This window comes from Ranitomeya variabilis, chromosome 2 (assembly GCF_051348905.1).
Source record: "Ranitomeya variabilis isolate aRanVar5 chromosome 2, aRanVar5.hap1, whole genome shotgun sequence".
NCBI classification, from domain to species: domain Eukaryota; kingdom Metazoa; phylum Chordata; class Amphibia; order Anura; family Dendrobatidae; genus Ranitomeya; species Ranitomeya variabilis.
In genome coordinates, this window is record NC_135233.1 from 831,886,273 (window position 1) to 831,902,312 (window position 16,040).

The 16,040-nt window shown below is 45.1% G+C and overlaps 1 protein-coding gene across 2 annotated transcripts in view; it reads left to right on the top strand.

Annotated features, from left to right (window-relative positions):
- Positions 1–16,040, top strand: part of CSMD1 (CUB and Sushi multiple domains 1) — a 2,858,343-nt gene that overhangs the window by 2,309,012 nt on the left and 533,291 nt on the right. For both annotated transcript variants that reach the window (XM_077290057.1, XM_077290056.1), the window contains exon 32: positions 114–227. In XM_077290057.1, coding sequence (XP_077146172.1) covers positions 114–227 — 114 coding nt within the window. The remainder of the gene's footprint in view (positions 1–113; positions 228–16,040) is intronic.

The following is a 16,040-nucleotide window of genomic DNA, read 5'->3' on the forward strand; positions in this document are numbered from 1 at the left end:
TAGAACAAAAATGCAAGATTAGTTTATCACAGTTATCTATGATGTATTGCAAGTGCTATTGTTTGCAAACAATATACCAAAAATATGTAATCATTTTTTTTTTACATTTCTAGTTGTTTTTGGCCAGTTTGCCTATTTCCAGACATCATTAAATGATCTGGTAGAACTTTTTGATGGAGCCCATTCACAGTCCAGACTTCTAAGTTCTCTTTCTGGTAGCCATACAGGTAAGTAAAGTAAATTCCTTCTCATTGTTCCTCTATGAAGTTGATTATTATATTGAATATGTTTTCTAGTAGACAATATGATCATTTCAGGTTGATGATTTTCAAGTTCTGCTATATTGATTTTTGAAGCATTTTATTCTCCATATTTATTTGCTGACAGTATAAATCCACAAATGACCATATTTCCCAATTTAAATATGCACAAAAAGCTGAGCAATTTTTAAGATAATCACAGGGACATAACTGAGCTATAGACAATTCAGACAGGTGGGTCTCTGCTGGCATCCTCCTGCCCGCCACCCAGGACTGACAAGTCTTTGCTTACTTAAGTGTAGAGGCAGAGTTCCTCTTGTCTGACGTCTGACTAGTCAACTGTGGTTATTGAAGTTTTTTTTTTTTCTGAAATGCGGAGCATTTCAGAGTCAAACATGCCTGACTGAGTTCATACAGTCAGTTCCAGATATGTACTGCCTACTAATTGGGCAGCATGTATCAGCTGCTATGTTCGCTTTAACTCATGTTTCAGTCTTCAGCTACCTGATGTCACCTGCTTCTGAAATATATTCAAATGCATTAGAAATCTGACAGGTTACTCTTCAAATTAGACAATAGTTAGTCTTAATAATTGGTAATCATACCTATAGATGTAGCAAATGTTCAGATGATGACCTACTTATTTGAAAGTAAAACACTATGGTGCACTAAAAAAATGTTTAGAATTGAGAGTCCTCAGTGGTTGATACCTTTTAATGGCTAACTGAAAATATAGTAACAAATTGCAAGCTTTCGAGACTACATACGTCTCTTCATCAGGCATAGACTAATTCAAATTCTGAAGAATCACATATTTATGCACAACATAGCACAGAACAAAAAAAAAACATGGATAAGACAAATGGCATGAAGCAGAATTACCATAAGTGATAAAACAGTTACGTCCATAAATGTTGGGCCAGTTCTTAGATAAGGAATGTTTTATTGTCCTGATTGGGGTCTCTGTTGTGATGACCCCTTATAGTCTGAGGGGCAAGTTCCTTAGTTGATGTAAAAAGACATAAATCCATGCGACACATTCATTCCACCACTAAGACAGTCAAAGGTCGTCATCAGTTTATATTCCCAGACTCTTCTGTCTCTCTGTGTTTTGAAGTTACCTTTCAATACAAGTGATTTCATGTCCATAATGCTATTATTTGGGAGACAAAAATGTATTGCCACAGGTAGATCCATTCTTTTTTCTCTTATTGTATGGTGGTGAGAATTCATTCTTGTTCTAAGCTTTTGCCCTGTCTCTCTGGGGAGCTTATGACGAAGAGACCTGAGTAGTCTCGAAAGCTTGCAATATGTTACCATCTTTTCAGTTAGCCATTAAAAGGTATCAACCACTGAGGACTCTCAATTCTAAACATTTTTCTATCTACTGGCTAACACGGTACCAAGATATATATCTTTCCTGTATCAATATGGTGCACTAATGCATTTATGCAGCACATACATTTGTTGTACTACTATATTAGGTGTTATTTATGTACAGTAGTGTTATTCTAATAGTAAGTTGATTTCTTGTAAGTTTTGTTTTATGACAATAGAGCAGTTTACAATCTTACAGAAAGCACAAATTACATCTTTATTAGCTTAGTTCTGACTGTATCTGCCAAATAGTTACAGACTGAACTTTTATAGCACAGCTTTGATATGCTGACAGATATCTTTAATGAAAGAATGGTGATTTTTAGATCATATTTTTCTCAAATCTAGTTTTCCTTACAGGGTTGAGTTGTTAGGCACAATGCTTGATTGGCTGTCTTGTTGAAACCATCTTGCATGTGTTCACACCATGACTTTTCCCATCTCACCATACATTATTAATGCATGAGATGTTTCTCAGAATAAAGTAAGGTGGAACCATTCAGGAATAGGCTAATCTAAGTGAGTCATGCTGCTGGACCACAGTGATAAGCTGTAATCAGTGATAGAATCCGACAGGATGTGTTCAATTTCCTTGCAGGGCAAACACAGGAGGAATTAAGCATTACACAGATTTCATTGAGATCAATCAACTGTCTGTGTGATATATAGACATTTTAATTCATAGAGTGATGCCCTTTGTTACCGCTCTCCACTCTAGTTAGCACTGAGAATCTGGACTAGAAAGTGTTCCCAAATAGTGCAGAATTTACCTGTTAAGATATTTGAAAACTGGTTATTTTGATTAGAGGATCACATTAAAGAGGATCTGTCACCAATAGGGTTGAGCGAAACGGGTCGATCATTTTCAAAAGTCGCCGACTTTTGGCTAAGTCGGCGTCTCATGAAACCCGATCCGACCCCTGTGCTTGTCGGCCATGCGGTACGCGACTTTCGCGCCAAAGTCGCGTTTCAATGACGCGAAAAGCGCCATTTCTCAGCCAATGAAGGTGAACGCAGAGTGTGGGCAGCGTGATGACATAGATCCTGGTCCCCACCATCTTAGAGAAGGGCATTGCAGTGATTGGCTTGCTGTCTGCGGCGTCACAGGGGCTATAAAGGGGCGTTCCCGCCGACCGCCATCTTACTGCTGCTGATCTGAGCTTAGGGACAGGTTGCTGCCGCTTCATCAGAAGCAGGGAGAGCGTTAGGCAGGGTCCACTAACCACCAAACCGCTTGTGCTGCAGCGATTTCCACTGTCCAACACCACCTTCGGTGTGCAGGAACAGTGGAAGCTATTTTTTTTTTTTTTTCCCCTCAGCGCTGTAGCTCATTGGGCTGCCCTAGAAGGCTCCGTGATAGCTGTATTGCTGTGTGTACGCCACTGTGGAAACCAACTGCTTTTTTCAAAGCACATATCCTCTTGTTCCTTCCTTTCTGCACAGCTATCTTTTTTGTTTGTCCACACTTTTTATTTAATTTGTGCATCAGTCCACTCCTATTGCTGCCTGCCATACCTGGCTTACATTACTGCAGGGAGATAGTAATTGTAGGACAGTTTTTTTTTTTTTTTTGATTTTTTTTTGGGGGAGATTAAGATTGGCATTTCTGCTACAGTGCCATCCCTGTGTGTGCCATCTCTCACTGAGTGGGCCATAGAAAGCCTATTTATTTTTTCCGTGATTTGTGTTCTAAAATCTACCTCAACACAGAAACACTACATCAATCAGTGGGAGAAAAATATTGGCCTCAGTCAGGGCTTGTGTGCCACTGCTGTGTGTGCGCTATCTCTCATTCAGTGGGCTATAGCAAGCCTATATTTTTTTTTTTTTTTTTTTTTTAATATTATTTGGTTTCAAAAGTCTCCCTGAAAAAAAAAAAAACCTAAAAAAACAGTGGGAGAGTAATATTGCCCTTTCAGCTTGTGTGCCAGTCTTGACTCCTGGGTGTGCCACCTCTCTCCCTCTCATTCAGTGGGCCATAGAAAGCCTATTTATTTTTTTTTTTAAATATTATTGGGTTTCTAAAGTCTCCCTGAAAAAAACAAAAAATACATAAAAAAACAGTGGGAGAGTAATATTGCCCTTTCAGCTTGTGTGCCAGTCTTGACTCCTGGGTGTGCCACCTCTCTCCCTTTCATTCAGTGGGCCATAGAAAGCCTATTTATTTTTTTTTTTAAATATTATTGGGTTTCTAAAGTCTCCCTGAAAAAACAAAAAAAACCTAAAAAAACAGTGGGAGAGTAATATTGCCCTTTCAGCTTGTGTGCCAGTCTTGACTCCTGGGTGTGCCACCTCTCTCCCTCTCATTCAGTGGGCCATAGAAAGCCTATTTATTTTTTTTTTTAAATATTATTGGGTTTCTAAAGTCTCCCTGAAAAAAACAAAAAATACATAAAAAAACAGTGGGAGAGTAATATTGCCCTTTCAGCTTGTGTGCCAGTCTTGACTCCTGGGTGTGCCACCTCTCTCCCTCTCATTCAGTGGGCCATAGAAAGCCTTTTTTTTTTTTTGTTTTTTTAATATTATTTGGTTTCTAAAGTCTCCCTGAAAAAAACAAAAAAAAACATAAAAAACAGTGGGAGAGTAATATTGCCCTTTCAGCTTGTGCGCCAGTCTTGACTCCTGGTTGTGCCACCTCTCTCTCTCTAATTGTGGGCCATAGAAAGCCTTTTTTTTTTTTTTAAATATTATTGGGTTTCTAAAGTCTCCCTGAAAAAACAAAAAATACATAAAAAAACAGTGGGAGAGTAATATTGCCCTTTCAGCTTGTGTGCCAGTCTTGACTCCTGGGTGTGCCACCTCTCTCCCTTTCATTCAGTGGGCCATAGAAAGCCTATTTATTTTTTCCGTGATTTGTGTTCTAAATTCTACCTCAACACAAAAACACTACATCAATCAGTGGGAGAAAAATATTGGCCTCAGTCAGGGCTTGTGTGCCACTGCTGTGTGTGCTATCTCTCATTCAGTGGGCTATAGCAAGCCTATTTTTTTTTTTTTTTTTTTTTTTTTTTAATATTATTTGGTTTCTAAAGTCTCCCTGAAAAAAAAAAAAAACCTAAAAAAACAGTGGGAGAGTAATATTGCCCTTTCAGCTTGTGTGCCAGTCTTGACTCCTGGGTGTGCCACCTCTCTCCCTCTCATTCAGTGGGCCATAGAAAGCCTATTTATTTTTTTTTTTAAATATTATTGGGTTTCTAAAGTCTCCCTGAAAAAACAAAAAATACATAAAAAAACAGTGGGAGAGTAATATTGCCCTTTCAGCTTGTGTGCCAGTCTTGACTCCTGGGTGTGCCACCTCTCTCCCTTTCATTCAGTGGGCCATAGAAAGCCTATTTTTTTTTTTTTAATATTATTTGGTTTCTAATTCTCCCTGAAAAAAAAAAAAAAACCTAAAAAAACAGTGGGAGAGTAATATTGCCCTTTCAGCTTGTGTGCCAGTCTTGACTCCTGGGTGTGTCACCTCTCTCCCTCTCATTCAGTGGGCCATAGAAAGCCTATTTATTTTTTTTTTTAAATATTATTGGGTTTCTAAAGTCTCCCTGAAAAAACAAAAAATACATAAAAAAACAGTGGGAGAGTAATATTGCCCTTTCAGCTTGTGTGCCAGTCTTGACTCCTGGGTGTGCCACCTCTCTCCCTCTCATTCAGTGGGCCATAGAAAGCCTTTTTTTTTTTTGGTTTTTTTAATATTATTTGGTTTCTAAAGTCTCCCTGAAAAAAACAAAAAAAACATAAAAAACAGTGGGAGAGTAATATTGCCCTTTCAGCTTGTGCGCCAGTCTTGACTCCTGGTTGTGCCACCTCTCTCTCTCTAATTGTGGGCCATAGAAAGCCTTTTTTTTTTTTTTTTTTAATATTATTTGGTTTCTAAAGTCTCCCTGAGAAAAAAAAATAAATAAATTAGGTGGGAGATTAATATTGACATTAGTGCTTGAGTGACAGTCCTGCGTGTGTGTCATCTCTGTGATTTTGTGCCACAGAAAACAGAGTGTGTAACATTGTGCCTGATTTTCCTTGTGGTCTCACCAACCTGTTAAGGGATATTGAAATCATACTGAAGTTATAGCTCACCGTGTAAGTTGTTTGATAGCAACAAATAAAGTTACTTTGGTTAAGATTTTAAAACAATGAGGAAGTCTGGTGCAAGAGGTCGTCGTGGGCGTTCATTGTCAGCTGGTAATGATGGTAGTGGTAGTGGAGCATCAGGTGGTCGTGGGGATAAAAATATTCCACCTAAGTCTGGAGCTGTGGAGCCAGTTTCGTCGTCAGGCTACACAAGGCCTCGAACGCTCTCTTTTCTGGGAGTAGGAAAACCGCTTTTAAAGGCGGAGCAGCAACAGCAAGTTTTGGCTTACATTGCAGACTCAGCCTCTAGCTCTTTTGCCTCCTCTTCCGAAACTGGTAAATGTAAAAGCAGCGCGTCGCTTGTGGATGTTCACGGTCAGGGACAAGTCGCTTCCTTGTCCTCCTCAGCAAAAACTACAACAAGAGAGAAGGATGCAGCAGGCGACACAACGGGTCACTCCATGGAGCTCTTTACACATACCGTCCCTGGCTTAGAAAGTGAAACATTTAACAGGCCATGCCCATTACAAGTATATTCTGACATGGAGTGCACTGATGCACAGCCACAGCCAGAGTACTATGCTGCTCCTTTGACTCAGACCACCACATTGCCCTCTCAGGGTACAGATCCACAATCAGACCCTGATGAGACTATGTTGCCCCGCCACGAACGCTATACCACCGACCGACACAGTGACACAGACGAAGTTGCACACGAGCTCGAAGAGGAGGTAATAGATGACCCAGTTATTGACCCCGATTGGCAGCCATTGGGGGAACAGGGTGCAGGCGGCAGTAGTTCAGAAGCGGAGGTGGAGGAGGGGCCGCAGCAGGCATCAACATCGCAACAGGTTCCATCTGCCGGGCCCGTATCTGGACCAAAACGCGTGTCAAAGCCAAAACCTGTTGGAGCACAGCGTTGCCATCCGGTTAAAGCTCAGTCTGCAATCCCTGAAAAGGGATCAGAGTCTAGGAAGAGTGCAGTCTGGCATTTTTTTAAACAACATCCAACTGATCAGCGCAAAGTCATCTGTCAAAAATGTTCAACTAGCTTAAGCAGAGGTCAGAATCTGAAAAGTCTAAATACTAGTTGCATGCATAGACACTTAACCACCATGCATTCTCAAGCCTGGACTAACTACCAAACGTCCCTCAAGGTTGTAGCACCCTCGGCCAATGAAGCTAGTCAGCAACGCAACATCCCTTCCGTCACTGTAAGGCCACCATTTTCCGCACCACCGGCAGTATCTGTGCAGGTTTCTTTGCCAGCCAAAAGCAGTCAGGGTCAGGGAATCACCAGTTTTGTAGGAGGAAATATTGCATGTAGGGCACCGGCGGAAACAATACCGTCTCCAACCGTCTCTCAGTCTGCCATGTCCACCGGCACACCCGAAAGTTCCACGATCTACAGCTCTCCAGTCCAGCTCACCCTACATGAGACTCTGGTTAGAAAAAGGAAGTACTTATCCTCGCATCCGCGTACACAGGGTTTTAACGCCCACATAGCTAGACTAATCTCGTTAGAGATGATGCCCTACCGGTTAGTTGAAAGCGAAGCTTTCAAAGCCCTGATGGAGTACGCTGAACCACGATACGAGCTACCCAGTCGACACTTTTTTTCCAGAAAAGCCATCCCAGCCCTGCACCAGCATGTTAAACAGCGCATCGTCCATGCACTCAGGCAATCTGTGAGTACAAAGGTGCACCTGACTACAGATGCATGGACCAGTAGGCATGGCCAGGGACGTTATGTGTCCATCACGGCACACTGGGTGAATGTGGTGGATGCAGGGTCCACAGGCGACATCAATTTAGGGACAGTTGTGCCTAGCCCACGGTCTAGGAAACAGTTGGCTGTAGGCGTTCGCACCCCCTCCTCCTCCTCCTCGTCCTCCTGCAGAAGCTACAGCTCTTCCACAGAACGCAGTCGGCCAACCACTCCATCGGCAGATGACACTGTTGCACACCAGTTGTCCCATTATGGGCCAGCTACTGCCAAGCGTCAGCAGGCTGTATTGGCTATGAAGTGTTTGGGCGACAACAGACACACCGCGGAAGTTCTGTCCGAGTTCTTGCAACAAGAAACGCAGTCGTGGCTGGGCACAGTAGATCTTGAGGCAGGCAAGGTAGTGAGTGATAACGGAAGGAATTTCATGGCTGCCATCTCCCTTTCCCAACTGAAACACATTCCTTGCCTGGCTCACACCTTAAACCTGGTGGTGCAGTGCTTATTGAAAACTTATCCTGGGTTCTCCGACCTGCTCCTCAAAGTGCGTGCACTTTGCTCACATATCCGACGTTCGCCTGTACACGCCAGCCGTATGCAGACCTATCAGCGGTCTTTGAACCTTCCCCAGCATCGCCTAATCATAGACGTTGCAACAAGGTGGAACTCAACACTGCACATGCTTCAGAGACTGTGCGAACAGAGGCGTGCTGTTATTTATTTGTGGGAGGATACACGGGCAGGCAGTAGGATGGCAGACATGGAGTTGTCAGGTGTGCAGTGGTCGAAGATACAAGACATGTGTCAAGTCCTTCAGTGTTTTGAGGAATGCACACGGCTGGTTAGTGCAGACAACGCCGTAATAAGCATGAGCATCCCCCTAATGCGTCTGCTGATGCAAAGTTTGACGCACATAAAGGAGCAGGCGTCTGCACCAGAGGAAGAGGGAAGCCTTGATGACAGTCAGCCATTGTCTGGTCAGGGCAGTGTACAGGACGAGGTAGCGGGCGAAGAGGAGGTGGAGGACGAGGAGGATGATGGGGATGAGTATATTTTTAATGCGGAAACTTTCACGGGGGCACAGGAAATTGGTTGCGTGTCACGGCCGGGTTCTGGTTTTTTGAGGGACACAAGTGACGTAGATTTGCCTGCAACTGCCCCTCAACCAATCACAACCGGAGATTTGACAAGTGGAACTTTGGCCCACATGGCGGATTATGCCTTACGTATCCTACAAAGGGACACACGCATTACGAAAATGATGAACGATGACGATTACTGGTTGGCCTGCCTCCTTGATCCACGCTATAAAGGCAAATTGCAAAATATTATGCCACATGAGAACTTGGAACTAATATTAGCAACCAAACAATCAACTCTTGTTGACCGTTTGCTTCAGGCATTCCCAGCACACAGCGCACGTGATCGTTCTCACACGAGCTCCAGGGGGCAGCAGACTAGGAGTGTTAGGGGTGCACACATCAGAAGTGGCGTTGGACAGAGGGGTTTTCTGACCAGGTTGTGGAGTGATTTTGCTATGACCGCAGACAGGACAGGTACTGCTGCATCAATTGAAAGTGACAGGAGACAACATTTGTCCAGTATGGTTACTAACTATTTTTCATCCCTTATCGATGTTCTCCCTCAACCGTCATTCCCATTTGATTACTGGGCCTCCAAATTAGACACCTGGCCAGAATTGGCAGAATATGCATTGCAGGAGCTTGCTTGCCCGGCAGCAAGTGTCCTATCAGAAAGAGTATTCAGTGCTGCAGGGTCAATATTAACCGAAAAAAGGACTCGTCTGGCTACCCAAAATGTTGACGATCTAACATTCATTAAAATGAACCACAACTGGATTTCAAAATCTTTTGCCCCACCTTGCCCGGCCGACACCTAGCTTTCCTATGAAAAGCTCTTGCCTGTGAATTACTTTTCTAATGTCTAATTTGCTGCTGCAGATTGTACAGCATACGACATGTTTACACCTCCCTAAATGGCCAAACTCCCCACACGGGGCCGTGGTATCGCGACTTGGCGCAAGCACCCGTGAGACTGCTGTTTGTCTGAAGAGGTGGGTGTGCTCGCTTTTGGTTGACGGCATTGCTACTGGGTCCCTCATAGTACAATGTAGTGTCTCTGGCGGTGGTGGTGCGCACCCAACGTCAGACACACCGTTGTAACATGAGTGGCCCTGGGGCGGTCCCGCCGGCCTCAAGAGAGTTCCCCCCTACCCCAGCTCAAACTGGGCTCTACTACGTGCAAAATTATGTCGCACAGCTCCACCAATCTTTAGTCTATTCGCTGACATCATTCAATGTCTGGCACTGACAATACAAATTTGTAGACATCTATGATGCAACTTAAAGTAGTCTGTGTCTGTGTCCTATATTGGCACCATTAAATAGTTACTGCCAAATTACTATGTCAGAAACACAGCAGATGAGCCCACCCCTGTACCTAAGTATGCCATCTTTTTTTTTGTTTTGGTTGTTTTGCGAGACATTAACATCTATTTATATTTTGGGAGTACTGGGACAGACACTCCTTGCACTACTCCTCCACTCAGCACCAAGCTGCCTGCCCGTGTATCCATGTAACCGCTGTAAAACTGCCATGAGCCTATTGTTTGTTATTTTAGGCCTTTGATAGCCTGTCTGCGGTCCCTACTCCTCCACTGACCACCAAGCTGCCTGCCCGTGTATCCATGTAACCGCTGTAAAACTGCCATGAGCCTATTGTTTGTTATTTTAGGCCTTTGAAGCCTTTCTGCGCTCCCTCCTTCCACTAGTCCTCCACTGACCAGACCACTGCTGCCCGTGTACCCCTGGAACCAATTTTAAAGTGCCTACAGTCAGCCCATTTTATTGTGTTAGGCCTTCGAAGCCTGTCTGCGGTCCATACTTCCACTAGGCCTCCACTGACCAGACCACTGCTGCCCGTGTACCCCTGGAACCAATTTTAAAGTGCCTACAGCCAGCCCATTTTATTGTGTTAGGCCTTCGAAGCCTGTCTGCGGTCCATACTTCCACTAGTCCTCCACTGACCAGACCACTGCTGCCCGTGTACCCCTGGAACCAATTTTAAAGTGCCTACAGCCAGCCCATTTTATTGTGTTAGGCCTTCGAAGCCTGTCTGCGGTCCATACTTCCACTAGTCCTCCACTGACCAGACCACTGCTGCCCGTGTACCCCTGGAACCAATTTTAAAGTGCCTACAGTCAGCCCATTTTATTGTGTTAGGCCTTCGAAGCCTGTCTGCGGTCCATACTTCCACTAGTCCTCCACTGACCAGACCACTGCTGCCCGTGTACCCCTGGAACCAATTTTAAAGTGCCTACAGCCAGCCCATTTTATTGTGTTAGGCCTTCGAAGCCTGTCTGCGGTCCCTCCTTCCACTAGGCCTCCACTGACCAGACCACTGCTGCCCGTGTACCCCTGGAACCAATTTTAAAGTGCCTACAGCCAGCCCATTTTATTGTGTTAGGCCTTCGAAGCCTGTCTGCGGTCCATACTTTAAATACTCCTCCACTCACCACCAAGCTGCCTGCCCGTGTATCCATGTAACCGCTGTAAAACTGCCATGAGCCTATTGTTTGTTATGTTAGGCCTTTGAAGCCTTTCTGCGCTCCCTCCTTCCACTAGTCCTCCACTGACCAGACCACTGCTGCCCGTGTACCCCTGGAACCAATTTTAAAGTGCCTACAGCCAGCCCATTTTATTGTGTTAGGCCTTCGAAGCCTGTCTGCGGTCCATACTTCCACTAGTCCTCCACTGACCAGACCACTGCTGCCCGTGTACCCCTGGAACCAATTTTAAAGTGCCTACAGTCAGCCCATTTTATTGTGTTAGGCCTTCGAAGCCTGTCTGCGGTCCATACTTCCACTAGGCCTCCACTGACCAGACCACTGCTGCCCGTGTACCCCTGGAACCAATTTTAAAGTGCCTACAGCCAGCCCATTTTATTGTGTTAGGCCTTCGAAGCCTGTCTGCGGTCCATACTTCCACTAGTCCTCCACTGACCAGACCACTGCTGCCCGTGTACCCCTGGAACCAATTTTAAAGTGCCTACAGCCAGCCCATTTTATTGTGTTAGGCCTTCGAAGCCTGTCTGCGGTCCCTCCTTCCACTAGGCCTCCACTGACCAGACCACTGCTGCCCGTGTACCCCTGGAACCAATTTTAAAGTGCCTACAGCCAGCCCATTTTATTGTGTTAGGCCTTCGAAGCCTGTCTGCGGTCCATACTTCCACTAGGCCTCCACTGACCAGACCACTGCTGCCCGTGTACCCCTGGAACCAATTTTAAAGTGCCTACAGCCAGCCCATTTTATTGTGTTAGGCCTTCGAAGCCTGTCTGCGGTCCATACTTTAAATACTCCTCCACTCACCACCAAGCTGCCTGCCCGTGTATCCATGTAACCGCTGTAAAACTGCCATGAGCCTATTGTTTGTTATGTTAGGCCTTTGATAGCCTGTCTGCGGTCCTTACTTTAAATACTCCTCCACTCACCACCTAGCTGCCTGTGTATCCATGTAACCGATGTAAAACTGCCATGACTGCCTACTGTTTGTTATTTTAGGCCTTTGATAGCCTGTCTGCGGCCCCTACTTGCAATACTCCTCCACTGAGCACAATGCTGCCTGGAGTGCCTGCCTGTGTATCCATGTAACCGATGTAAAACTGCCATGACTGCCTACTGTTTGTTATTTTAGGCCTTTGATAGCCTGTCTGCAGCCCCTACTTGCAATACTCCTCCACTGACCACACCAATGCTGCCCGTGTACCCCTGGAACCTATTTAAAAGTTCATAGAGCCTAGTTATATATTTTATTTACTATTAATAAGGCCATGATGGACTACGCTGTACCACGCTACAAGCTAACCAGTCGACACTTCTTTTGCGAGAAAAGCCATCCCAACCCTCCACCAGCATGTAGAAGACCGCATTGTCCATGCACTCTGGCAATCTGTGAGTACAAAGGTGCACCTGACAACAGACGCATGGACCTGTAGGCATGGCCACGGAAGATTACGTGTCCATTACGGCGCAATGGGTTAATGTGGTGGATGCATGGTCCACAGGGGACAGCCTACTAAGTCTGTCTGCAGTCCCTAATTCAAATTGTCCTCCACTGTCTAAATCGGAACTTCCACCTTCTGGCTTTCGGCCTATAGTATCAGAAATTAAACTGCATTTGGCCTTCAACTTTGGTTAGGGCCTACTAACGGCTTCTGCCCCTCCCTGGTGTTGCCCTCAACTAAATAAAGCTGAGCTTCAACCTTCCGGCTCTCATTATGTGGTTTTAAAAAAAAAAATGGTGGTTAGGGCCTACTAACGGCTTCTGCCCCTCCCTGGTGTTGTCCTCAACTAAATAAAGCTGAGCTTCAACCTTCCGGCTCTCATTATGTGGTTTAAAAAAAAAAAATGGTGGTTAGGGCCTACTAACGGCTTCTGCCCCTCCCTGGTGTTGTCCTCAACTAAATAAAGCTGAGCTTCAACCTTCCGGCTCTCATTAAGTGGTTTTAAAAAAAAAATGGTGGTTAGGGCCTACTAACGGCTTCTGCCCCTCCCTGGTGTTGTCCTCAACTAAATAAAGCTGAGCTTCAACCTTCCGGCTCTCATTAAGTGGTTTTAAAAAAAAAAAAAATGGTGGTTAGGGCCTACTAACGGCTTCTGCCCCTCCCTGGTGTTGTCCTCAACTAAATAAAGCTGAGCTTCAACCTTCCGGCTCTCATTATGTGGTTTTAAAAAAAAAAATGGTGGTTAGGGCCTACTAACGGCTTCTGCCCCTCCCTGGTGTTGTCCTCAACTAAATAAAGCTGAGCTTCAACCTTCCGGCTCTCATTAAGTGGTTTTTAAAAAAAAATGGTGGTTAGGGCCTACTAACGGCTTCTGCCCCTCCCTGGTGTTGTCCTCAACTAAATAAAGCTGAGCTTCAACCTTCCGGCTCTCATTAAGTGGTTTTAAAAAAAAAAAAATTGGTGGTTAGGGCCTACTAACGGCTTCTGCCCCTCCCTGGTGTTGTCCTCAACTAAATAAAGCTGAGCTTCAACCTTCCGGCTCTCATTATGTGGTTTTAAAAAAAAAAATGGTGGTTAGGGCCTACTAACGGCTTCTGCCCCTCCCTGGTGTTGTCCTCAACTAAATAAAGCTGAGCTTCAACCTTCCGGCTCTCATTAAGTGGTTTTAAAAAAAAAAAAAATGGTGGTTAGGGCCTACTAACGGCTTCTGCCCCTCCCTGGTGTTGTCCTCAACTAAATAAAGCTGAGCTTCAACCTTCCGGCTCTCATTATGTGGTTTTAAAAAAAAAAATGGTGGTTAGGGCCTACTAACGGCTTCTGCCCCTCCCTGGTGTTGTCCTCAACTAAATAAAGCTGAGCTTCAACCTTCCGGCTCTCATTAAGTGGTTTTTAAAAAAAAATGGTGGTTAGGGCCTACTAACGGCTTCTGCCCCTCCCTGGTGTTGTCCTCAACTAAATAAAGCTGAGCTTCAACCTTCCGGCTCTCATTATGTGGTTTTAAAAAAAAAATGGTGGTTAGGGCCTACTAACGGCTTCTGCCCCTCCCTGGTGTTGTCCTCAACTAAATAAAGCTGAGCTTCAACCTTCCGGCTCTCATTATGTGGTTTTAAAAAAAAAATGGTGGTTAGGGCCTACTAACGGCTTCTGCCCCTCCCTGGTGTTGTCCTCAACTAAATAAAGCTGAGCTTCAACCTTCCGGCTCTCATTAAGTGGTTTTAAAAAAAAAAAAAATGGTGGTTAGGGCCTACTAACGGCTTCTGCCCCTCCCTGGTGTTGCCCTCAACTAAATAAAGCTGAGCTTCAACCTTCTGCTCCAAATTACCATTTTAAAAAATGCAATAGGCTTTTCCGGCCTACTAAAGGTGTCTGCCCCTCCCTGGTGTTGTCCTCAACTGAACAAAGCTGAGCTTCCACATTCTGGCTTTCGCCCTATACTATCAGATATTAAACTGCATTTGGCCTACTAGTGTGGTTAGGCCCTTGAAACAGTGTCTGCTGCTCTTGGGTTTGCTACTCCACTGAACAAAGCAATGCCGCCTGTTTAGTCCTGTTACCAATTTTGAACTGCATGTAGCCTACTTTATTCTTTGGCCCTATATCTGTTTCCTCCTCATCCTGCCCATTGCCCAGCCACTGCTAAATGAGTCTGCTGGTACATTGACCTAGACCACTACATTCCCCTTGTACTCTACACAGCCAGAATCTGTCCCTGCTGAAAGTAAGGTTCCCCTTCCCGCATGTTATACCACCTTACACAGGGACAAAGAGGAAGGTGCAGATGAAAGTGCAGGTTCCTTCATCAGGTGGGGGGGCATACTCGTTGGCGACGTCACTGGCACAGGGCCCCTCAGAGTACGCAAAAGTGTCGCTGCTGGTGGGAGGCGCCCCCGCCATGCAAACACACCGCCGTACTTTGAGGGGCCCTGTGCCAGTGGCAATGCGAACGAGTGGGCCCCCCCTGCTTGCTCAGGATCACAGCACTTGCAACTTTTAAATACTTACCTTTCCCTGCAACACCGCCGTGACGTAGTCCGCATTTCCTGGGCCCACGAAAAACTTGAGCCAGCCCTACTCCCCCCACAACTTTCCCCCAATTCCCTATGCCCAACTATTATTATACAGTTAATTAAGATTGGCAAGCTTCAGAAACAAGAATGGATGTTTTTGGCATTAAAATGGGCACTGTAGGTGTTTTCCTGGCCTCCACTCACTGCCGACTATGCTTCCCCATTGACTTGCATTGGGTTTCGTGTTTCGGTCGATCCCCGACTTTTAGCGATAATCGGCCGACTGCACTCGACTCGACTCTGGACAAAATCGGGTTTCCCAAAACCCTACTCGATCTTAAAAAAATGAAAGTCGCTCAACCCTAGTCACCAAGTCAAAAGTGGCCTGTTTTTGCTCTTATTTTGCTCTCCTTAGTAGTGATGGGTGAATCCCCCAATGCTCGTCATCAGCGGGTTCACCCGTTTTTTGTAAAGTTCAAGTTCGGGGCCGAACATGACATGAACTTGCATCCGAACCCCGAACTCGGACTTTTCATATATGGGATGGGAATCTGTAACAGAAAAGCAGAAAATTAATAATAAGCATTTGAATTATATTTACTTATACCCGCTGTCTCCCGGCTGCATCTGCTCCCGGGGCCACTCATCAGTATTGACTGCACTCGGCAGTCTTCGGCTTTTTCCGCACGAACACTGCCAGAAAAAGCCTAAGACTGCCGAGTGCAGTGAATACTGGCAGAAGGTAATGTGCGGCCTCGGAAGCAGATGGGGTCAGGAGACAGCGGATGGGAGGATGCATCGCTGGACAGGTAATTATAATTCTAATGTTTATTATTAATTTTTTGCTTTTTTTACAGCCCGAACTGGACCTGAACTGTAACATGGGTTTCCATGGAAACCCGTGTTCGTGACCATGTGACCGAACACTATGTGTTTGGTAGGGTCCCGAACTTTACAGTTTGGGTTCGCCCATCCCTACTCCTTAGCAATACATGTTTTAAATCTGCCATATGGTTCTAAAATGATGGACAATTCTTTTGTGCAAATTTTTATAGTCTTCACAAAGGGGATGGTGATGGTGC